This window comes from Talpa europaea (assembly GCF_964194135.1).
Source record: "Talpa europaea genome assembly, chromosome: X".
Taxonomy (NCBI): Eukaryota; Metazoa; Chordata; class Mammalia; order Eulipotyphla; family Talpidae; genus Talpa; species Talpa europaea.
The window spans coordinates 50,104,198-50,129,905 of record NC_140081.1 but is presented as its reverse complement, the minus strand read 5'-3'; the positions used below and the strand labels follow the sequence as shown (position 1 = coordinate 50,129,905).

At 39.3% G+C, this 25,708-nt stretch overlaps 1 protein-coding gene across 1 annotated transcript; it reads right to left on the bottom strand.

The window, feature by feature from the left end:
- Nucleotides 1-2,365: 2,365 nt before the first annotated feature.
- Nucleotides 2,366-22,969, bottom strand: UPRT (uracil phosphoribosyltransferase homolog; the record flags this gene model as incomplete). Its single annotated transcript, XM_084259247.1, has 7 exons — nt 2,366-2,472; nt 4,520-4,618; nt 5,277-5,438; nt 7,989-8,051; nt 9,074-9,143; nt 12,743-12,785; nt 22,593-22,969. The coding sequence occupies 7 exons, from the start codon at nt 22,967-22,969 to the stop codon at nt 2,366-2,368; spliced, it is 921 nt and encodes a 306-aa protein (XP_084115373.1).
- Between the last annotated feature and the right edge of the window lie 2,739 nt (nt 22,970-25,708).

Here is a 25,708-nt window from a genome sequence, read left to right as displayed (position 1 = left end):
ATTCTAGACTTACTGATTCAGAAACTATAAAGGTAAGATCCAGTTCTCTGTGGCCCTCCACATCAATCATCAATCTGATGCACATTCAACTTTTGAGATACACTGTTGTAAACTCTTGAGTGTCATTTATATTGTATTAAGACTTTCTTCAATCAGGATCTATAGTTTTTACTCCTCCGAAGTTCCTGTCATTGAAAACGATTTTATTTTGAATAGTCTGTTAATTTTGTATCATTTAGAAAATTTCCCCACGAGTCAGTCCTGCAGTCATTAACCCAAGAAATAATAAAAGCCTCATTTGCTAAACAGATCCAAGTTTCAGACGATGTAGTTATAATTTTTCTTAATGTCTGCTGGGGGTGGCTAGAGGACAAGCACTGGTGGGGAATATGACCCACCAGAAGAGTTCAAACTGTTTTCAGTAGAAATTCCGTTCATGTGGGAAAGAAACATAGTCAACTCCCAATCATGTACAGTGGTGAAAAGGAACAAACACATTAAATCTAAATAGCTGATGATATGAAGTAATTTGCTTGAAATAATGGTTTTATACCTACACTCGAATATGAATTCATCTGATGCTCTGGAAAGTCACCTTAACCAAAATATTGAAGCCCTAGCATAAGCACCAGCTTAGATGCACTGACTCCTATAGTGGTCCAATTAATTCATTTTCAATGAATTCAGTGCATCAATCTACAGTAAATCTAGTCTATATCTAAATTTGCTGGTTCACCTCTTTCCTGGGATAGGGCAATAATTGGGTTTAGTGGACTTCAGCTACAGCTTCTGCTAATTAAGAATAAACAAAATCCACACTGTATAAAAATATTTAACTGACAGCTAGAGGTGATAATTTCACTAAGGACATACACACAAAGTTTACCATGAAATAATTGTAATATCAGTTTCAGTTTTATTATAAGTTTTTAAGACAAAGGGGAAAATATAAAGCCTGTCTAGTATTACAAGGCTCCAAGGGAAGATGCAACCCATTCTATAATCATTTCTTTCCCCCCAGTCTTTGCTGACTTTCTCAGCTTTGGTTCTAAAGCACTGCCTTCTGTTCTTCTCTGTGTTTTTTTATCAAGAGGCCCATGACAGTTGACTAATGGGCTATGGAGTATAATTAATCAAGCAATCAGTCAGCAACCACTGTTAAAATGTTTTAATATCAATGTAAAATGAGATCAGGGTTTTACAAGCAAGTTTGAGAACACAAACACTGGTTTCTAAAATGAGTTTCCCTTCCTTTCAGAATCCCATAGATGAACACATAAATCTTAGGAATTTTTTAAATCATGGTATTTTTCCCATTTTCATAATCTACAGTTGACAAACATGCAGAACTAATTTCCAAATCAAAGACCTCTAGTAGAAACCTCCAAACTAAAAATGAGGCATTATAATTTACCTATTGGCCTTAACACCCAGCAAGAAACCATCCTTTCCCCCACACTTCAGAAAAACCACCACCAATTATTTCCTAGGGCATGAATGGCATTAACAGTACTTAGCCCTCCCCTGTCAGCATCCAGGGATCCCTGCTTCAGTCTACGTTAATTTATGTTACAGTTCCAGTTGCTGGAAATGCCCCACCACCAATTATTTCCTAGGGCACAAATGGCATTAACAGTACTTAGCCCTTCCTTGTCAACATCCAGGGATCCCTGCTTCAGTCCATGTTAATTTGTTACAGTTCCAGTTGCTGGAAATGCCCCACCACCTTCACTATGTTACACTTGGCAAAGCACAGACCAACAATGGCACAATGTGGGAAATGTATCATGAAGAACATAATGATCTAACTGATGAGCTAACCTTATATCCTGGTTCTACCGATTAGGCGAGGATATTAATGGAAAAGTAAAATTCCAGGAGGCATTCTTTTTTTATCCTTTCCAAGTCACCAGCATGTACAGTATCGGCAAGTAATGAATAGAGGAAGATGATAACAGCCACATACATGAGCCTCCCTGGAATTAAAAGCAAACTAAACAAGATGCGCACTATAGTGGACCGAAGAACCACCTCCCATTTTGATTTATTTGCAAGCAACCATCAAACTGAGAGGTTCATAAAATTAGAGAAAAATTTCAATGTACTAAGGGTTCAACAATTTACATAAGCTTATTATAAAAATCTTTTCTGAGAGTTGTGTATGCTCCATTACTGAATTTGGTGCAACAGTCAAGAAATAACCAAATAAAATAAATAAACCTCAAATATTTCCTTTTTACTATACCCACTTTCAAAAATTACAAAGCATAATTTTCTCTGATATCTCAAGCAAATTCATAAAACAGGTAGAAACTTAAAACATAATTGTAATATTACACAAGAAAATTAATTTTCCTTCAGTAACTTAGTCTGTTCCAAAGTATTTCTGTCCAAAATGTGTAGGTGCAACAGGATGAACTTCAGTAGTTAAAATTGTGATCTCTGGAAATTCTTGAATTATTGATTTGGCACCTTCAAAAAAGGAAAAGAAAATTGTAGTTATGGCAGGATTTTTGGGTAACATTAGTTGGGATTCAGGAAGTTATAGTTAGTTACTAGGTCTAATATGGATAGAGGGCAGAGAGAAATAACCTTTGGACACCTAATCTGATTTGGTTAATCTCTTTGTTAATATAACGTTAGCTATCTGACAAGCTATGACAGTAGTCAGACTATGTCCCTACTCGTTCACTAATAAATTCTTACAATCAAATTGTTTAATATCCAAGATTTATATATTCAGTTATAGGAACTATTTCCCTGAAGAACCTTTTTAAAATTTATTTTAAAGATGGTTGGAATAGAGAATACAGTACTTTCTGGAAACAGGATCATACATAAGATGATGATTTCTCGCTGGAACACTGAAACAAGGGCAAAGACTTTGGAATGTCAAAACAAGCTACTTTTTATGAGTTATAACTCTAGATTTGGGAGGGGGCAGGAAAGGGACTGACTAGGACCCAAGTCAAACTAAACATAGCAAGGCTACCACAGAATAGTTCTAACATCATAGAACAGTATACTGTTCTAATGTATGCTATTAGAAATAACAAGGTTACCATTTCTACCCCCAAAGGCAGAAAACCCGGTAAGTATTTGGTTATATCAATGTTTTCAATGCCACCTATGTTATATATGAATGATAACCAAGCAAATCAACCTCTGTCAACATCAACATTTGAACTATGGGTAATTTTTTTATTATGAAAGAGCTAAATAATCAAACAAGCAAGGGGCCTCACTGGTGGCGCAGGGGTTAATGTGTCAGCAATATCAAGCTATTGCCAGCCACTGCAGCCTGAGTGATCCCCTCCCCACCCCCACCCCCCGCCAGAGAGCTAACCCATATGGTGCAGCAGACCTCTCATGTCTCACCCACTGCGGCCCTCAGCAGTGCATTTCAGGAGATCACCTGTTCTGCTGTTATTTTCTTATCCTGCTCTTTTACACTTACCAGGTTGATTTTCTGATATTATTAGTTTTCGTAAACATGATTTAATAGCTACATAATATTACATGCTTTGAATATACATTTATTCAATATTTTCCTTATTTTTAGTCATTTATTTTCCTTACATTAAATATAAGTATATAAGTATATAATGAGCATCCTAAAAGCTAAATTTCTACATACATCCATGATTTTTAAGATTTATGTATGTATGTATGTATGTATTTATTTATTTATACAAGCACTGGGTATAGTCAGAAGCTCAGGAGGGCGAGAGAATTCACCAGAGCCAGAGCGGGGAGCAGAACAGGCAGATGGACCGAAGTACACTGCTGAGGGGAGCAGCGGGTGGCAGGAGAGGTCTGTGCGCCATGTGGGACCCTCGCCGGTGGCCAGGGATCGAACCAGTGCTGCAGAGGCTGCGGGCAGCTTCGCAGCCCAGTGCTCAACTGCTGCGCCACCAGGGGAAGTTCTCATTCATGATTTTTATATAGAATACTTTTACAATTGTTCTAGATTAGATGGCAAAAACTAGGGTCTTTTGCCAAATTGGGTATTCCTCCCTTGGGAAATGGAGAACACACACACACACACACACACACACACACAGAGTCCTCTCCTACCATGTCCTTTTAGCAGAAGTCTAACTTAAAAAGTTGTCTGCTCTTTGCTTCATGCTACCAAGCTTACTTTAGTAAGGTCACAGGGTTAACTAAAACCACAAGTTTTGGTCTTTGGAAGCAGCAATCTGGCTCAGATGGGGAGAGAGAAGAAATAGTGACCTTTCAGCCACTTGCAGGCTCTACCCAATAGGATCACTGGGGAAACAGATGCAACCCCCTTAATGGGATTAGTTAATACTTTTCCATTTGAATGAGTAAAATTAGAATGAGGTAAATATCATTAAGCTTAGAGATGACAAACAGAAGTTGTAATTACCAAAATAAGATTTATATTCAATGTGGAAGCAAATAAACTTTTCCTCATGATGAGAGGTTGGACAGTCCACATTTTCCCATCCCATGACCATCTGGAGCCCCAGTTACTGCCTCATGCTAAACTCACCATGTGGAGTGGAGAACAGACTAAGTAGAATGATAACACTGGGTTGAACTCCATGTTCTATAAGAACCTTTACAGCTTCAATCACAGTATTTCCTGTGCCTGAAATCAAATGACAACCAAATGCATTAGCAATGTTAACACTTATCTCAAAATGTCTTTGAAGTTTCTTTGAAGTAAGGGCAGTTTAATAATCTAACATACGACATCGCTAGGCAAAGCCTCATTTGTAGGTGATGTTCTTTACCAGTTATGTTCTTTTCAGTGATGGGCATGACACACAGACTTTTCAGCTTTTAAGTACGCAAGTCCTAAATTCATTATTTGAGATACCAAATTTAACACTTATCTGCTACCTACAATCCCGAGAGACCATGCTAAGGATAATCTAAGTAAGTTTAGGAAATAGAATAGGAAAAAAAATGTTATCTCCAAAGAGGATACATACTGGGGAAAATCATTGCTATATAGAAAGGATACACTTTGATACATTTTCTATGTTCAATGTATTTTGCCTCATTAGATCCTTTGTTCCAATGGGTTCTTTTCAAGACAGTAGCTCTTTGGAGCTAACTGTTTGATTAATGTATTTTCCCTACTCAGAGGATAAAAATCCCCAATGAACTTCCCAGAGCAATTCCAACCCCAACTGGGGGGGGGAAAAACCACATTTAGAAAGTCTTTGCCTTCTATAGAAGGCAGGCACTAAGTTGAATTTAAACCCTAATCAAAGGTTACAAATAAAACTCAGGTCACTCACTGAGAATTGGATACATCAGAAGGACTTTTCTTCTGTAAATATCTGGGGGGAACTTGGCATAATATACTTTGGCTCTTTGTGTCTCCTCATCGCTCTGAATCAGGATCTTTCCAATTCGTATGGATCGACAGCAGTCTCGTAAACCTTGTTCCATTGCCTCACCTTGAAGGAAATAAAAAAGGGAAAAAAGGTTAGGGGGGCATAGAATGAAAATCAAAGAATAGACCAAACCAGAGTTTGTAACTGTTATTAACACAAAAACAACATTGCTAAGACGGAAGCAATTTTTCTTTTTTTTTAAGATTTATTTTATTTATTTAGGCATACAAGAACTGGGGTGTAGGCCAGAGGTGTGGGGGGTGAGAGAATTCACCAGAGACAGAGTGGGGAGCAGAACAGACAGATCTACTGAAATACAGTGCTGAGGGGAGCAGCAGGGGAGACAGGAGAGGTCTGCTGTGCCATGTGGGTCACCTCCCTGGCCGGGGATCAAACTCATGTCTCAGTGGCTGGCAATAGCTTGATAGTGCTGAGACTTTAACCCCTGTACCACTAGGGAGACCTGGAAGCAATTTTTCTTAAGATAACAGCTTTTACTTTTGATATACCCATATTTTATACTTAGTGTAGGTCAATAAACCTAAGTTAAGGCTGGTCAATGAAAGTAGGATAAGCTGGTTTTACTGCCTGCTTGCAAGTTTTAGAGCTGTCATGCTTCCATGATTATAAGAAATAGTTTTGTTAAGGTGCTCCCTGAGCTTTTCCAATATCAGGAACATTTTACTCCTATTATTTTAAGGAAGCCTTTAAACCACCTAAACTTGTTATTTTCATCAGAAAAAAAATAAAAGATTTATGAAAGAATGGAGAATATAAACCAAAGGATTTCTTATAGTCGAGGCCACACTGGGTGACAGCACACAGTCCCACAATGACTTCAACAACAGAGGCTTTGTTGGCAAACAGTAAAAAGGTAGCCCATATTGCTTCCTCTCTTCCAGAAAAACACAACGAATACCATCACCCCTTAGATTTCTGGACACAGAGCTATTTTTGAGTCTAAGTTCTGTTAAGTAAATATTTGTAAAAAAGTCGATCATTTTCATACCATCAAGATTTTAGGCCAGGGAGCTACCTACATGGTGCAGCAGAACTCTCCTGTCTGGCCCACTGCTCCCCTCAGCAGTGTATTTCAGTAGATCTGCCTGTTCTGTTCCCCACTCTGTCTGGTGAATCCTCTCACCCCCCCCCCACCTCTGGCCTGTACCCCAGCTCTTATATGCATAAATAAAAAATCTTAAAAAAAATCATCTCTACTGTCTCTGTCACTTTTAAAAGGTGGGAAAATATTGTCTTGGGAGTCCTATCATTGCTTAAGAGCAGCCTTCTACAAAATAAGGAACTCATGCCATTTGCAGCAACGTGGATGGAGCTAGAAGGAATTATGCTCAGTGAAATAAGCAGAAGGAAAAAGATAAATATTGGATGGTTTCGCTTATAACAGGAATATAGGGGAACCAAATAAGACATCAGTGTAAAAAAAATAATAACAGTACAAAACACAACAAAGCATACTGCAGGGGAGGAGGAGGGAGAGGGGTGAGAGGGAGGGAGGGAGGGAGGGAGGAGCACAGGGGACTGTGGTGATGGTGCATGGGTGCCTTGGGGAAGGAAATTCTATGGGGACTCAATCTGAGGAGGTGGGGGGAAGCAAATATTGTCGGAAAAATTTAAAAAATGATAAATGTTAAAATAAAAAAATAAATAAAATAAAACAAAACAAAAAATAAGGGACTTATACTCCTTTTTAACTTGAGGTATTTAATTATTCACAAACAGAACTTCACAGTCAGAGAGAAATGTTAATATATTCTTTTAAAAATAAATAAACCAGTACATATATCTGAAGAGGTGTGGAGCTATTCCCCTAAATCATATGCAGTGTTGTAAACCATTATTACCTTTATGAAATAAATCAAGCAAATATTAAAAAAAAAAATCCATGTTTCCAGAACAAGCAAGTGAGACTTACACCATACTTTGGATCTGGTACAAAAAATAATTAGCCAATTAATCTCTGTGTAAAGGTATGAGGTTTAATTATAGCACATAGTTTTGCTGCACAAAATTTAGTTTAGAAGGGGAATCAGTTGAACTCAAACACAATACAACACTTATAAGACCAGCAACCGCAAATATCTAGAGTTAATGAGTTAAATGCTTTTTCTTACATGATCAAATACTAATAAAATATAAAACTAAAAATACAAAATAAGTTAACTCAGTCCAGTTACTGACAGGGTAGGACCGTTCCCTACAAAACAAATTTCAAAAACACAACACATTTGTTTACAGTCTGGTACTCAAAGTTCTGAATGCCTGATTTTGTGCCATATTCTGTCATTCTTTAAATTGCCCTTTTCTCACCAAGACAGCATCAGTGCATCCTCCAATCCTCATACCCTCCCCTGAATCTCTTTGAAAGCTGGCTTGCCCATGAGGGCAGGCCACTAGAGATGATGCTCTGCAGTTAAAATTAGCCAAACTCAGCAACACACAGGCCATGACTCCAAGTTACCATAAGGATATATAACACAGGCGGCAAGATTTCAACTAAGCTGCAGTTATGACAGATGTGCCCTCCATTCTCCTGGAAAGCAGCAGCTGTTTTTATGCATGCAAAGAGACAAAACCACACACATGCAGACCTACCGCTTCTCATTATGCTGACCCCACAATTTCCCTTCTCAAATTTCACTCCTTCATATTTGTACCCTGTTGGGGAATAAAACCAAAAATTTATCTTCCATCATTGAAGCAACCTACTTATTTTATAAAGTGTCTATGGTTTAAAGCAGATGGGTACAGAGCAACCCTTGTCCAGACACACTGTAAAACATCTTAGGTTCCCTGTGAAAGTAATGAGAAGAGTCATGATTTTTCAGTTATTTCTTCATAGGCAACCTGTGGGGATAATTGAGAGAGGTGGACTTCATCAAGTGAGAACAGGACTTATGATAGCATGATATTCATGTACACGTTCCTCAAATTGAATTCAATTTGAATTCGTTGTACTCCAAGAATGCTATCAACCCCATCAATTCAAACTGGGACCCCACTGTGAACCACAGCAGAGAGCCTCCTCATTCTGTCCTTTTTTATGATTCTCCATTCTGCCTTAAAAAGCAGAAGAGAGAAGCTGAACCCCTGTTCTCATCCTGAATTTGTGTCAATTATTTGTGATGCAGTAAGCTGAGCCCCAATTTTCATGAAGTCAACCTTTGAGCAGAACAGCTTCCATTATTTACTAAAGAACCAAATCATAATTTCAAATCCCTGAAATAGGGACCTTTGTCTGCTTTCTCTTAGAAAGTAGAACAAAGCACCTTATCCAATTTTCACCGTTTTTTACTTTTTTTTTTCTTACTTCTCATCCTTTTACCTGAAGTTTCAATGCCAAACCAGCCTCACCCATTTGTTAACACCAGCAGCTTCCCCACACTGGTGAAGATAAACTGCCAGCAATTCTTAACTCTGGTCCCAATGGGCTGTCATCAAAGGCAACACCTGCATGCTGAAGAATATTTATTAACTTTTAACTTGAATTCACAAGCAAGCCATTAAAAAATCATCCACATAAATAACTTTAGTATATGTCTCTGAGTTTAAGTCGTTTAAATCAATAGTTCTGCCTAGACTCCTCAATTTGCATACTGATTTACTCAGACTTTCCCTCTCCTCCCAAGTTTATCTCAGAATTTTTATGAGAACATGAGAGTAACAACCGCCCTGGTTACCTGTTGGAGTGGTCACCGTGCATTCTTTATATGGTAGCTGATTCAATCCCTCTTCCACAACCAGTCTGATCTAAAGGAAGAATAAGTTGAAAATTATGATTTGGTTCCTTAGTAAATAATGGAATCTTCTATTAGCTTAATCTCAGGAGTGGAACATAGACAGCATATCAGTTATACACCAGGCAAGGATTTAGCTTATGGAAGCAGGAAGGTGGCCCTTATCATGTGTCAGATTGAGAGATCTAAATGCCAGCTGCTTGCTGCAAGTTATCCAACCTTGGCTAGGCATATGAATGCCACCAAAAAGCCCAGCTCAAGTATGCTTTCTAATTCTCATTCAGTTAATCCAGGCTATATATGACAGGTGCAAAACTATAGCAAGTGAGAGAAGAGTCATGGCAGATACCTTTGGGATATACTTCTGGTTACTATGTGAATAGTGCCCACCAGTAACTTCTCTGACATGTTCGGTACTTCTGAAATTAAATTGGATTCTACTTAAAGATTTGCCATAATGCAAGTAAAGCCAGAAAGTTCCAATAAGAAAATAAATAAGCGGATTTGGTTGAACCAATCTTCTGAGCTTAAAGTTTGATCCAATAGAATGCATTGGGGTTTCCTAGACAAAGAAAGGCTTCTAACAATCTTAAATGTATGGTACAGAAGTAAGAATCTATCAGAACTACTAGAAACAGCTTCCAAAGTCCAGATAGGGTATACCCATGAGTCTCCAGAGCCTAATACAATAAAAGTAGTGCTAAGTCTGTAATGCACATTTTCTTCAATCAATATTTCATTACTGATTGAGAACCAGAACAGCAGGGAGAAACATCAGGCCCCCATGCTCAGCTATCACAACACATCACCCTGCTGCCATTAAAAGGATCAAAGCTAAACGGGCCAGCGCTTGTTAGCCTGCAGCACTAGACAGGGTGCAGGAACCTCACGGATACTGTATGTGTTTGTGTGCACACTCACCTCTAGCCACTGCTGTCTATGGAGGTTAATGTTTCTTGTGAGCAAATTGCAAGAGGATCCTTTTCCTTGAAAATCCTAGATCTACTAGCTAGTAACACTCCTTTAAACAATCTTAGCTCCCACTCCATCTCCTATAACCCTGGGATAGAAATTTGTGTGTCCACGCCTTAAAGAACATAGAACCCAAAGGCGGGGGGAGACGAAAACATAAAGAACTCAAACTTGAGTGCCAGGGAAGCCAACCCTGACAAATTCAGGACAGAATTAATGTCAACTCTAATGGGACCCTGTAGCTAGAGGAGACAGTGTACTAGAAATCCTCAAGACTAGAAACCTAACAGCTCCAGTCCCTGTCACAACAACAGACCCTCTACCTCCACTCCTCACTCAATATCAGGACCTTCAGTGTCAATTGCAGAGAACAGAAAAGTCCAAATAACCATCGCCTCAGCTGAGTTAAGTCATGGGTCCTTATTATCTCATTTGACTTAAGATATAACACCTACTCTTTCAGGCAAGCATTCTATAATAATTATGAACTCAACTCTTACTTGCTACAGAAAAAGGGAACAAGCAAAACAAAAAAGAACAATTTTCTACTAGTGAACACCAAGACCTCTGTTTTCTCCACAGCAGTCACTGACACAGGGTCCGTCCTCATTGAACCTGTTCTTTGCTTTGATAACAGGATAAAGATCTAACTGTCACTCCAGGAATGTTAACTGCATTTGTCTTGATGCAATCCAATGTTATTAGCGCCCGTGGATACTTAAATACTTGTAAACAGAAGTGGCCACTGAATCAAGAATATTTAAAACCAAAAGAACAGGAGTTGTCTATACGCTTTTGAAATAAAGATTTCCCCCAGAGAAAATCTAAGTGAAAAATGTCATGCCTTTTTTGCCCTCCACCCCCAGATTCCCTTTAATAATTGTAAGGTCAGGAATGGACACGGTACAGGCTTTCTATGACCCAGCAGACCGGGTAAAGGAGGAGTTAGAGTCCTAGAGCCCTCAGTGGATTTTCAGGCTTTTATTGGGGTTCACCAGGCATATGGCAGGCTGGGGGGCCGGGAGGCTGGCAGGCCTCCCAGCCCCCAGCAAGTCTTCACTCCGGGTTCTCCGGCCTTCTCTCGGCTTCTGCTTCTCTTGCTTCTCTCTTGGCTTCTGTTCCGTCTTGACTTCTGCTCGGCTTCTTGGCTTCTACTGGCGTCCCCATGATGCCGCCCTTAAAAGCCCAGTCTTAGCCCAGGTGAATCCCATCTACCTATGCCCACACCCTATTCCAGGTGCCCGCCATCAGGCATGTATTCAGGACCGCAAGGATCCATCATCTATCCTGATGGCGGGAGGGTGGAAAAGCCTGACATTTTTCCTTACCCTACAATAATCTATCTTCAACTGTCTGATGATACCTGGTAGGTTAATAAGCCTTTTCCTTTTCTTTCCCAACTAAATACTGACAACAGGGACCACGTCTATATTACTTACTGCTATTTCTTCTAGCACAGTGCCTGACTCACATGAGTTCAGTATATGTTTCTGGAATGGAACAACACTAATAACCATAGACAGCAGAAAAGGTGTCAACCTCATTTCAAACACTGAGCACAGGTAGATACAAACACCAGAAGGAAACTGTAAAGGGGTCAGGACTGACCACAGTGCAGGTTTTCTGATCCCATGCAGACCGGGTAAAGGAGGAGTCAGAGTCCTCAGTAGTTTTTTGCAGGTTTTTTATTTGGGGTTCACAGGCATATGGCAGGCAGGGGTGCTGGCTGGGAGGCTAGGAGGCTGGCAGGCCTCCCAGCCCCCAGCGAGTCTTCACTCTATCTGAGCTCTCTGGAGTTTGTTCTGCTGCTTCTCGGCTTCGGCTTCTGCTTCTGCTTCGGCTTCTACTGCTGCTGCTCCTGCTCCTGCAGCTGCTGCTAGTGCTGCTGGCGTCCCCCCGTGACGCCGCCCTTAAAAAGCACAGTCTTAGCTCAGCTGAATCCCATCTACCTATGCCCACACCCTATTCCAGGTGCCCGCCATCAGGCATGCATTCAGGACAAGGATCCATCATCTATCCTGATGGCAGAAGGGCAGAAAAGCCTGATATTTTCTTTACCCTACAGAAACACAGTGACAACCCAATCTGGCCTGCCATCCTCTCTGGATTACATTAGCTAAATAGAGTTGGGCTTGGTCAGTCCTTACCAGAAGTCCCTGAGGACTGCGTAAACCATTCAATTCAGTATTCCACATGCAAGGATAGTATAGAAAAGAAAAGGCAAAATAAACACACCTCCCCCTACCCATGTAAACTACAAGAGAGGTACTAGTTTTTGTGTACTAAGTAAATACTGCTACTACATCTTTTGTTTTCTTTAATGGACTTCACTGTCCTATGATCAGGCATTTAAGGGTTGCTCAGTATTAGGTTACCAAGATCCATTTGAGAGGTAGTGCTTGCTCAGAGCGAAGCAGGATGAGTTCATGGGGTAATGGTTTGAGGTGACAGGGATTGAAACAGAGCTTTAATACAACAGCAGAAACAACACTTCAGAAGCCTAGAAAGAGGATGGTTTCTTAGTCAATCTCTCCTCCCCTACCCCATCCCTGCCATCCAGAATGCTATAGAACAAAAACAGTTCTTTTGCCTACTATGATTATATCATTAGGAACAATGAAATGGAAAGCCTTCACCTACCAAACGATCCGCAGAAAACATGAAGTCCCCTCTACTGGCTGTCCTAAAAAAAAAAAAAGTAGTAAAAGTTTTAGTCTAGATTAGAGCCTTAAGGTAAAATATTTCTTAATACATATAGCAACACTGATATTAAGACCTACGACACAGGTTTAAATGTTGACATGTAAGACTATTACTGAGACTAGATTTTTTTCACTAGGCTACAATGTAAATATATTATTGAACAGACTTACTTGACATAAACATTAGAAATAGGAAGTGAAAAGGTCAGGCAGTCTGCCTCTGAGCTGCCCAAGTATATATAACCCAACTAGGAGGCGAAGAAAGCTACCCCTGGAAGATGGCAGCAAACCCACAGCTCAAGTTAAGACAAAACTTTCCAAGGAGAAAACCTAGATCTCTTCATCCCTCCCCCGCCCATATGATCTAAAACTCATATTACCAAGATAAATAACCCATCTATTTGTCTCTGATCCTTTTTGGACTTAGAATGGTACAAAACAAATAAATGTTCTACGTTTGCAACTGCTTTCAATAACATGTAACCTAATTTCCAAGACCTCTTTCTCAAAGTATTGATAATTTGTTCCTTTTGCTGTTTTTCAACTAATACTTTACTCCCTAGATTGCGCTGCCATTTCCCTATATATTTCTTTTCTGCCCAATACGTTCATATCCTAAGGAACCCAAGTAATAATCATCCGGGATTTCACTTACCCACAAGCTGTTAGCTAGCCAAAAAGGGAATGTTAAAAGGCTGACATTTTTTTTTCTAAAAATCTAGCATTATTCCTCCTTCTCCCATATTAAATGATTTGAATAACAGATTGATTTAAAATTTATGTACTTAGGACTTCCCTGGTGGTGCAGGGGATAAATTCTCAGCGCTATCAAGCTATTCCCAGCCACAGCAGCATGAGTTCACGACGCAAGCAGATCTCTCCTGCACGGCCCACTGCTCCCCTCAGCAGTGTATTTCAGTAGATCCACCTGTTCTGCTCCCCGCTGTCTCTGGTGAATCCTCTCACCCCCTGCACCTCTGGCCTAGACCCCAGTTCTTGTATGCATAAATAAAAATAAATCTTTAATAAAATGTATGTACTTAAAAACCTCCAACTGCGTATCCATAGCATTCTCAAAATATTTCCCAACACAGCATCTAATGACATACGCAGGCATACATTATCTCAGTATACCATTATTCACAGCTTTCCCCCCCCCCCCAAGCTGCATTTACTCCCTTACAGGGAAAAGCAATGAAATATCCCTGACACAAATAGCATTAGGTTTCTTAAACAAAAGTCTATCATATTACAGATAATAATTCTCTAAAATGTGGACCTTAATTGAGCAATAGCGAGAATACAGGTCTGAATTCTTTATGTATAAATATTCCCTACACTCAGAAATCTCTATCAACACACACTCACACAGAGAGCCCATTTAAAACAGCCTCTGTTTTATATACTGTGGTTTTCAAATAAAATTACACCATTACAGTAGCACCTTTCATTCCTAAAATTAATCTTTACAACATGCTTGTCAAGGAAGTAAAAGGCAGTGAACTACAAAAAAATGCTGAAGCCTACTGCCCTGTTAGCTAGACCTACACAAATTTGTCTAAGAGGTTGGCAGACAGTTTTCCAAGAGGGAAGAAAAAACTCCAGATTTGTCTTAAAGAAATATCCAGTAATACATCTTGGGGACCTACCTGAAATCTTTGGTTTTGAGTTCTAAAAAGTTACATTAGGATAAGTGATCAGGGTTGCCCACATCTGTTATTTTTATTATGGACACTTTAACACCTTTTACATTTTCACAAAAAATGTCAGCCTCAACTGTTAACTTTTGCTTGATAAGCATCTTCTCTACATTCCAAAAAGGTGTACATTGAGAGTTTAACAGTAACTGTCATCTCTTGATAGTGATTTGACTTCCAATTAAAGCATTAAAATAAAGATGCTCCAAGTCATCCCACTACAAACTAATTACTAACTTATTACCTGCTGTTTTAAACAGATTGTAGACCCAAGCTGTTTACTTTAAATCAATTTAGAAATTGAAGTACAGCTAGAATACAACAACTTGACTGCATTTTTAAAAAACCCATAGTGGTCTTCAACATCCACATTAACATTGTTAATACTAGGGTTTCATAAAGCAGACATTTACTTCTTGGATCGATCAAGTCGTACATATTCTCTGAGCCACTACAGGTTCAACACTGGACTAAAATGTTTGCTAATAAAAATGTTTAATATAAACCCGAACCCAGGTTTTATTAACCCTACCACTTTGTTTCAAATCTTAACTCGATTCACTTTTGCCCCAAAACCATTTTTTTATTCTCCTACTGAAAGCACAGCTTTAAAAGACATTTTAATCATCTGTTTGATAACAGTCTTGAATAAAATCTAATGCAAAATTACCACGAAGCAACACACTGACACACATCACAGAATATTCTAAAATATATTCAAATCATCAAATATCAAATATTTAAACAGTGATATCCAGGCACTCAAAATTCAGAGCATGGAAATCTAATTAATGCTAGGCTGAATGTCTTTAAACTGTACAAACCTCAGAGAAGATGAACAGTGCAGACTTAACCAGATCTAAGAATGCTTTTCTTGACATTTCCCTCAGTAAATGTGTAATGCATCTATAGCAATAAAATGGAAGCTAAAGGCAGTCATTTTAAAGAGATCTTCACTTGAAAAAAAAAGAATGAAAATCATATCGAAAGTAAAATTCTCTTTTTAATGTATACTCAGTAAATCTGATTTTCCCTTTTAAGACTATCTATAAAGCACTGTAAAATTTCCAGAGAGGCTGCAGCAATTTATGTATACTTAAAAAACATGTATATATCATAGCAAAACCAAACCAAGATGAAACCATTTGAATCTCAACAACCATTCTCTCCAAAGATTATTAAGTACTTATTCACAAGCTATAGGACTATGAAAGAATGTTTTTATAATATTTAAAATTAAGACTTCAAGTAGAGATCCTCTCTCCTCTTCTTACTAGGCCTCATTACTACTACCACCACCACTACTACTACTACTACTACTAAACAGAGTCTTTAGGGGGTTAAGTTATTTCCTGGGACAATTATAACTTCAATTTCTAGAGCAGAAATTAACATTTGGTCACTCCATATTACTTCTCTCTATTCAGAATAAACTTAACAACCCTCTTTTTTTAGGACAACCCTCTTTTTTTAAAATCACACACATAGATACAGATATCGCCGAAGTGCACAAAGATTTATTTATAAAGCTTTTCTGAAAAGGTCATAGTAGGCACCTATATTATATCAATACATATATTACTCCTGTTTTCCTACAGATCACCGTTTATTAAAAGCTTCCTTGGTGTCAAGTATTAGGTGGTTTTGGTGCATTATCTCCTCTAACTCTCACACAGGCATAAGAGGTAGATTGTATTACTAAGACCACTCAGTGATGAAAATAAGATCACAGAGGTGAAGAATTTCAAGGTTCTTCCCAGCCAGAAGCTCTCTAATTCCATGTCGCTGAGTAAAGCCATCATTTATATTTTGCTCTAACAAGGGAAAGCCTATTGATAAGAAACCAGTTTTTAGATATATTTTAATGCTGCTTCTCTCTCTCTGAATGAGACTGGCATGTATATACAGTACATACAATGAAATAAAGAACCTGGCAGGTAAATAAACATTATTAAAATGTTTCTGAAGAGAGAGGCATTATTATAACATGTCTTATAAAGACTATGTATTAAGATTAACACATACAAGAACACACCCTTTCCAAAATGATAATATCAAAACATGCAAAGAGCTGATGAGACTCAAGAACAACAAAGAAAATAATCCTGTCAAAAAATGGGCAGAAGAGCTAAAAAGAAACTTCTCTGAAGAGGAAATGCAAATGGCCAACAGGCATATGAAAAAATAGTCAACATCACTTGGAATCAGGGAAATGCAAATCAAAACTACCATGAGATACCAGTGAGAATGGCACATATTAAAAAAACTAGCAACAACAAATGTTGGCGAGGATGCGGAGAAAAAGGAACTCTCCTGCACTGTTGGTGGGAGTGCAAACTGGTCCAACCACTATGGAGAGCTGTGTGGAGATTTCTGGACCTACTAATCATAGAGCTTCCATATGATCCAGCAATTCCACTCCTAGGTATTTACTGAAAAGACACAGAAATACCAATTCCAAAGAGCACCTGCACCCTTATGTTTATAGCAGCACTGTTTAGAATAGCTAAGCTTTAGAAACAACCCAAATGCCCAAAAATAGATGACTGGATCAAGAAGATGTGGTACATATACACCATGGAATATTACTCAGCATTCAAAAAAGATAAACACATGCAATTTGCAGCAACATGGATGGCGCTGGAAGGGATCATGCTCAGCAAAATAAGCCAGAAAGAAAAAGAAAAATACCGGATGGTCTCACTCATAGCAGGAATCTAGAAAACTTAAATAAGGGACCAGGAAAATGAATAACTATAAGAAAGTGAAAATCAAAATCAACAAAAAACTATGAACCAGAGACACTCTATGGGGGGTGGGGGGCGGGGATGGGAGGGATTGGGGTCAAAATAAGGGGGTTGCAATTGTATGGGGAATATAAAAATAAAATTTATTAAAAAATAAAATAAAACACAAATTCAAAGATTCAAAAAAAAAATCTGAGGTTAGGCTCATAACCTAATAGAATTTAATTTTTTTCAAATCCCAGTAGCATTTAGTGAGTAATAATTTTAAAAATGAGGATTATATACAAAAATTATTTTCAGCATTTGAGGTGGGAGAAGTTAGGATAGGGAATAGAATTGTCAGATGTAGCAAACACAAATACAGAATGCCCACTGAAATTTATATTTCAGAAGCATATCCCACAAAGTACTTAGGATATACTTACACCAAAAGGGTATTCATCATTTATTTATCTGAATTCAAACTTAACTGGGTGTCCCATACTTTACTGGCAACCTAAGTTCAAGAGGAAGAATAAAAATGGACTCAAATTCAGCTCTAATATACTTTGATTTGTTTTTGTTTTTTAAGCAATAGGCTAAAGGGAAGTGAAACATTAAAGTTTGCCTGATAGGTTTAAACCAAGGGAATGTTTCATTTAAAGCCAATATTTAGTGAAAGTTCTGAAAACATAAACTTTACTTCAAAGCTACCTTGTTATTATGTAATCACTAAAACAAAACAAAAAAATGGTTACATGGGTTGTCTGGTATACAAGTGATTTATACATGATTTCCCCCTCCTTCTTTCACCCTCATAAACAGCCCCCCCCCCCATGAAGTACGTGGAACAAACCCAATCTGATGCAAAAGCTTTTTAAAAAATGAAAATTGCGGGCTTCCCTGGTGGCGCAGGGGTTAAAGAAGCTGTTCTATCAAGTAACTGCCAGCCACTACAGCAGGAGTTCAATCCCCGGCCAGGAAGCTGATCCACAGACCTCTCCTGTCTCACCTGCTGCTCCCCTCAGCAGTGTATTTCAGTACATCTGCCTCCCCACTCTGTCTCTGGTTAATCCTCTCACCCCCTGCTTCCCACACCTCTGGCCTACACCCCAGCTCTTGTATGCTCTTCCCTACCAAAGGTACCTAAGACTTGTGGAAAGCTTTTAGACCAAGCCTGTCTAGCTGTGCATCCGCCCATGAGGGGATAGGTAATTTTGGGAGTTTTATTGGAAAAGTGTTATTTGAAGTTCTCTCTCTCTCTCTCTCTCTCTCTCTCTCTCTCTCTTTTCTCGCTCCACACCAATTTTTTAAAAAACCCTACCAACTAAGTGCCTACTTCCTTTATCTTTGTGTTCACAAAAGGCTGGATCCCTTTTAGAGCATGTACCCATAAACAGTTTGCAGTCCTGGGTACCCTTCAGTTACATGCCAACAGCACCTTCTTAAAAAGCTTATAAAGTAGAATACCATCAATTATTTGCCTCAAAGTAGAGCTCAATATAAATTCAAAATCTGGTAGAAAAAGAAGAAAAATTTCCCTTAGAACCCAGACCTCAGTCACTCAGTTTATTTATTTAATTATGACTTCAATATTAAGTGCCTATGTGCCAGGTCCTATGCCAGACCAAACCGTCTTTGGCCATTCCCAATAAATATCATATACTTATATGTGTGCGTGTGTTACATGTAGCTTAAAGAGGCAACTTTCTCCCTCCTAATCCAAAGGTGAGTTAGAAAATTCATATGGAAAACAAAAAAAATCCATGTTTTAAACAAATTGCAGGTCAAAGTTTTTTATGTGGCAGACATTTTTTTGACTTTGTACAATTTGGGTTAGCAATTTGGTCAGCAATCTGGACTCTGATTTTGTGTAATTTGAAGGGAAAATTTCCAAGATCCCTCCAATCTCAGAGTGATGTGAGCTCAGGCTCTCTAGACTGGTTCTGTTTAGTGTGAGGAATGCCTGACTCAGCCTGTTTTCCAAGTCTGAAGCCCCAAAAATCACCAAAGGAGGGAGAACACCATTCTCCCATTGGCCTGGCCTGAGCATGCATAGTCATCTATGGTGCATGCAAAGCTACAGGTGCTCAAGACTACTCAGACAACCTCTAAGAATGAGGGCCGAAAACTTGTATTTAAGCAAACCAAAAAAGTGTCCTTGAGCAATTCAGATGCACAGCTTTAATTAAGAACATTAAATTACGTAGTCAGATGACTCAAATTACAATAGGTTGCACTCACATTAGGGATGCACAGAATGTTCGTTCATCCTGAGATTGTCTCCCTTCCAGGTGACTAAAAAGAGTCACAAACTGAACGCACTCCTTCTTCGGTGCTATTTCACATACCTAGAGACTCTAAATTGCTCGACTTTCATCCAAACTGCCTGCTAAAGCCATGGCAAAGCAGGAAACATTGAGGAGCTCATGAAACAGCATTAACTTTTCAGGAAACAAAAGAAAACAAACTCCCACTTATAGCTCGGGAGGAGAAATGATCTCTTAAATACACTGCCTAAAATATAAGTCCATGAACTATGTTCAAGGGAAAAGTGCATTACACTCAGATTTTGCTGGGTTTAATATTTAGAAGAATCAGGAAGGGAAGAATTTGTGGCTAAATCCATTATAACAACAAACATTGGAAATGAAGGAGTCATTTCTCAAGTTCACCTGTGACTCACATCTGACTGAGAAAATTATCTGATCACTTGGTATTTTAGATTAGTGCACTCTCAGAAAGAAAACTGTTTGCCTGAAATTCAATAATACAACCACCAACCTATTATGTTGCAAATACTTCACATTATTTGAAAAGTCATTTTCAATCAGTGCAAACAATGTTCTCAATCTTTCCTGCTTTATATATTTACTACAATATGCAGTCCTGTTGGCTCAACCCATTTCCCGTGCCAAAGTCAATTCAGAAAGCAAACCCTTACAAGATACATGCTAAGGACCAGGAATAATAAAATGTGCAATATGCACTCCAATGGCCTGTATCACAGCTCCATAGTGCACATACATGTCATATCAACTTATAAAAAGAGCATAAGCCCCACAGAAGACAGGACATCATAACTGATGGCATATTCCATAACTAGACCTACATAAATATAGCTCCTCTTACCACAGGCACCCTTACCACCAGTACCCTCAAGGGGATGAAACAGGTCTTGTTTGTATGAGGGGGATGACAATTTTTGAAGATAAAAGAACACAGAAGCCTCTGTTAATAGATAACAAAAGCAAAAGCAAGAAACAATCTCTGGCCTGAATAACTAAGCATCAATTAGTTATCAAAAATTGTGTGGTATTTTCTATACTATATCAGAGCAGGATAAAAATTACCTGACATCTCTTATTGTTGTTCTCTAAAATAAGAATGTGAGTTGTATTTACACTTCAATTCCAGTTACTAAAAGCTCAAAAAAACAGCATTTGTGGATGCAATCAGAACCATGCACAAATACAAACATAAAGACTTGAAATTCCTTTAATAATCACAGCTCTTCACTGTTTACAACAAATGTTTACAGACAGTTGCTTGTTTTAACCTCTCAGGAGCTCTGTAAGATATTATCAATACTCTCATTTTACAAATGATCAAGTTGAAGCACAGAAATGCTAAAGATCTTGCCTCAGCTTACCCTAGATCCTGTTTTGTTCCAAACTGAGAAAGAAAAAATTCACATACACCCAGGTTGGCAATATAATCCAGGCTTTTCTGAGTAAATTCAGTTAAATCAGGTATTGTCACATCTTTTGTGACTAGTCCCTTTCATTTAGCATAATATTTTCAAGGTTCATACATTTCATATCAATACACCATTCCTCTTTGGCTGAGTGATATTCCACTGTACAGTTATACCACATTTTGTTTACCCATTCGCCAGGTAATGGACATTTGGGTGGATTCCACTTTGGCTACTGATCAAAGCTGTATGTTAAGATTGTGTAGTAATATACAGGTGCATATGGCGGAGACAAAAACTGGAGGCAGGGAAACAAATCAGGCTGGAGTCTGACTTAGGGACTAGCAACCTGACTTAGCAGCAATTCTAAAAAATCAAGACACCCACTGAAAAACGGGTGTTTTTACAGAGTAGCAACTAATTTAAAATGTGGTGAGCAAAGAAACCAGTAGTATGATCAGTCAGGCCTGAACCAGGAAAGGACCCTTGCCTTAGAAGCCACTATACGACAGTCTGCAAGGCTATGGTGATAGGCTGCTTAATGCTTAAGGAAATATTTCTGTTCCTTCAGAGGATGCTGATAACATCAGTTCCTGACAAACACTGGCAGATCCTTTTAATTGATAACACAAAAAGGGGCAACTATTCCAGAAATATTATCAAAAATCTTGTGATCAACCACCCATTTTCTCCCTGGAGCACCCAGAACCTGAGAGTGAAAAAACTCTCCCTACTCCTGCATGTTCCCACATCCTTTCTTTCCTATATAATCTTCCCTCACTTGCCTCTGGGGAGGCAGCCATTTCTGAGCTCTGACTCTGCTGTTCCGACATGCCACCACTTGCTAATAAAACACTACATGTGTGGAAACAACCTCGTGGTTCAGTCTCATTTTCTGAGCATAAGCCCACATGTCTGTAACAGCTGTAGTTCATCAATGGTAAGTATGTCCTTTGAGAAAGCCTATCTACAACATAGGTTTAGAGATCTGAAAATAGCATTTCAAATGAAGTTTTATCTACATTGGGTTGTGGGATTACTAGGAGAACCAAGATTCTTTTAGGTTCCCTTGACTCCATTAACTTTATCGGAAACACTTGCTGTTCTATTAAGTTTATAGTAAAACAATCTTGATAAGAGCTGAATTAGAAAGTTTCACGTGATCAAGTAAACCCGAACTCTGAGGCTAAAAGACCTTAGACAAAATTACATATTTGTAGTAGCAAAACTAAAGGGTTGGAGAGCCCGTTGAGCACAACCTTTCCTTGAAATTACTTTATTTCTATTTGTGAGCCTGAGCATAATCTTGGGTAGTAACCATTTCTAAGTGGCAGATTTACCATGTGGCCGGACAACTGGCAGGTAGCACAAGCGCTTTTACCTTTCCGGGAAGGCTGCGTCTTTGTGTCACCCGGAAAAGACAAAGAGGAAGCCGAAGGCTCTCTAAAAGGTCTCCTCCCAACACAAAGCAATGTTAAATGCGGATTAAGGAAGAGAGTGTGGGCCCCGTGTCACGTGACACTCCCGTTTAAAAATAATAAAAAACCTTCAATCTCCATTCACCAAGTTTCCCAAGACGCCATCCCTTTAGCCCTCTTACGTCCAATCCCCGCCCACCTCCAGAGAGACCCTCCGAGGCCTCCCTTTCCCCTTCCTCTCGCGGCTCACTTGTCCCGGATGATGGTCTGCAGCTCCCGGATCTGATCATTCATAGGGAGCAATTTAAGCTGCGCCCCGATCTGCTGGGAGACGTCGCAGTCCCCTGGGAGGGAGTCACTGGCTGGTGCGTCATCGTTGCCACTGTAGCCGTTGTTATCTGAGTTGAGTGTGGCACCGCCGCAGGCCAGAGGGTCCCGCTCGGCCTCTACCGAAGAATGGGTGTGCCCTGTGAGAAAAGTCAATTTAGCAGTGGAGGCGCTGTTTGCCCCGGCATGGTCTGGAATCAGGTCGCCAGGTCGTGGCAGCTCGGAGCTTGGGGTAGAGACTGAATTTACTTGCTGGTTGTGACAGGGCATGGAGTCCGAACACCGTAACTCCGTGGCCATACACCGGGCCTGAGTTGTCCCCAAACTACCGACCCCTAAAGATAAAGGAGAGTAGGGGCCTTTTCTCACGTGTTCTCCTGGCCGGTCCCACTTCCTGCAGCTCTCCCTCACTTCCCCCAGCTGCCCTCTCACCCCTAGGCCTCCGCCGGTTCCCTTTTGCAAGCCACGTCCCAGCCCCGCCCGCGCCAGACGTCCTGCCTGCCCGGACGCTCGATTGGCTTCTCTATCTGCCACTCAGCAGCGCACCGCTCGTTAACCCTTTGAGTCATTCCTGTTACGTGGGTTCGCACACCTAGCGAGGCCACGGGTGTGGTGTTGCGGGTCTCCAGGAGCCCCTAGGGATTCTGCATGCAGAGCTTTCGGTGAGTGGTAGAGGCAGGAAGAACTGCGGGTGGGAGGGATGAAATGATGGCACACACGAACACCGTGCTTTCTGACTTTGTATCTTGGTGGAGAGACTACTTCAGTACCAGTATCTTCATTGAGCTAGTCTGTGTAACCAAAAGAGGAAGTTAAAAAATGCCTAGCAGGCTGCTAAGAGCCGGCTCTCTACTAAACTGTTGTACAAACTGAAGCTTCCCAAGTGGATTTGACCGCCAGCGCTTTCCTTAATGGCTGAGCTGTGCACTCTACGGTTGCCATGGGGATTCTGACAGCATTTCAGATCCTCTGCCTCTTGGTTTCTTTTAAATACTTGGAAAGACGCTTTTTGTTTGTGTGATTTTAGTGTTGTAGACACTATAAAGACTTGAGGTAAGAGTGTCTTTAGGGCAGTACTTTTCAACAACGGTGTGTATCAGAACAATTGCAGAGCTTGTTAAAATGCAGCTTCCAATGGCCTACTTTTGAGGATTCTGATTCAGTAGCGCTGAGATGGGATCCAGGACTCTTATTTTGAACAAATAACCCAGCAATTTTGATTTTTATAAAAAAAAAGTTCTTTTTGAGAATAGTGGCTTACTGGCTGCTCCTCCTCCTCCTCTTCCTCCTCCTCCTCCTCTTCCCTGAAAACCAGAAACTTGCTAATTCTACCCAAAACTTATTGAGCAACATTTAACACAACTCCTTTCCCCCCTCGCTGAACTTGATTTTTCTTATTTATAAGTGAGATGCATTAATTGCTTGACCACTAAATACTTTTTTCAATTCTGACATTCTGTAGTTCTATTTTGCCTTCCAAAAAACCAATTCTTAAAAGTTAAAATTCATTGTTCCACACAGACACATAACCAACACAAACAGAGATTGAGAGGAATATGATTAGTAGATAACGGGAAATATCCAGGCTTTTAGTGGGATATGAGCCTTGATTTGGCTTGTTTTCCATTTTTTGTTTCTGTTTGTTGTTTTGATTTTGGTATTGATGGCATTTTTCTCCTTTCCTCTCCTATTTTCTCTGCTTTGTGTTTGGCTCTCTAGGTCAGAACACTGTTAGCTGTAACTACAGAGAATTTAAATTCAATTGGATGATAAGAATTGCAGCCTAAAATTGCAGTCCCATTCACTTTTGAAAGACTATGTATCACCTAGCGAAGAATGCAATTCAAAGGGACTCTGAGTTTAAAGGCTGAATCTGCTAACTTGAGTGGGCAGGAACAATTAAATGGCTACTTTGCCAAAGAATAATCTAAAGGCAATACTATTGTGTCATTATCAGTAATGCAGTAATGGATTTAAAATGGTATTGTGAGACAGCCCACACAGTGCCTTTGTTCTCAATGCCACAGAACATGAATTAGTGCAGCTGCCAGTGTATTTTGTGTTTTCACCTTTAATAGGAAACACTCACGCATACACTTACCTATATTAACTAGTAACTATTAACAAATCTATTTTCTAGTCGTTTTACTTATTTGAAGTGTTATTAAAGCAAAATTCACTAATGATTAATCATGACACACCTCAAATTTGTTATTTTGAAAGGCTAAATGGAAGTATTTATTTTTTAAAAAATCATAAATTGTAATAAGTTATTTTTCTGTTTTTCAAACTGATTTAATTCACTATGTGATTCCAAGATACAGGATTACACCTCTTCAGATATGTCACTGCACCGCACCCACCACTAAGGCCTCAATGTCCTCCACCACAGTCCATTGGGCCCCCTCACAACCTGTTCTCAATTTTCTCCCTCTTGCTTTGGTGGCCTCAATTCTCTAGTTGGTCTTCCAGGGTTTGTTATTGATTTGCTTTTGTCTGACCCTTTGTTTTGCTTCTCAATATTCCATTATAAGTGACACCATCCAATATTTTCTCCTCCTGATTTATCTTGCTTACCATTTTCACCTTCAGTTCCATCTATGTTGTTGCAAATGGCAAGAGTTCATCATTGCATTTTTAAAAATTGAACAATGTTACATTATAACATTATATAATTTTAGGTGTACATTATTGAAAATTGACACGAAAACACCTCAAATTTGATGGTGTATAATTTATAAAGAACTTCTATACATTTTCTCAATCTCAAAACAAAGTTTGAGGATTACCATTCCTTGTTAACAGTTGATATAACTGTAATTCTTTTTCTTAAAGTGACTTGTTCAAAGTCACACATCCACAGAGGAGTGGAGAAAGGACAAAATCTCCAGTCCTTTGACTTTGAATCCAGTCTTCTTTACACATGCCTACAAATTCATTTAATTAACAAGTACTGACTGAGCCCTTACTATTTGCCAGGCATGTTGCTAGGTGCTAGACCACATGCAAAGAAAATGAATGAAGTTCTTGAAATTCTCC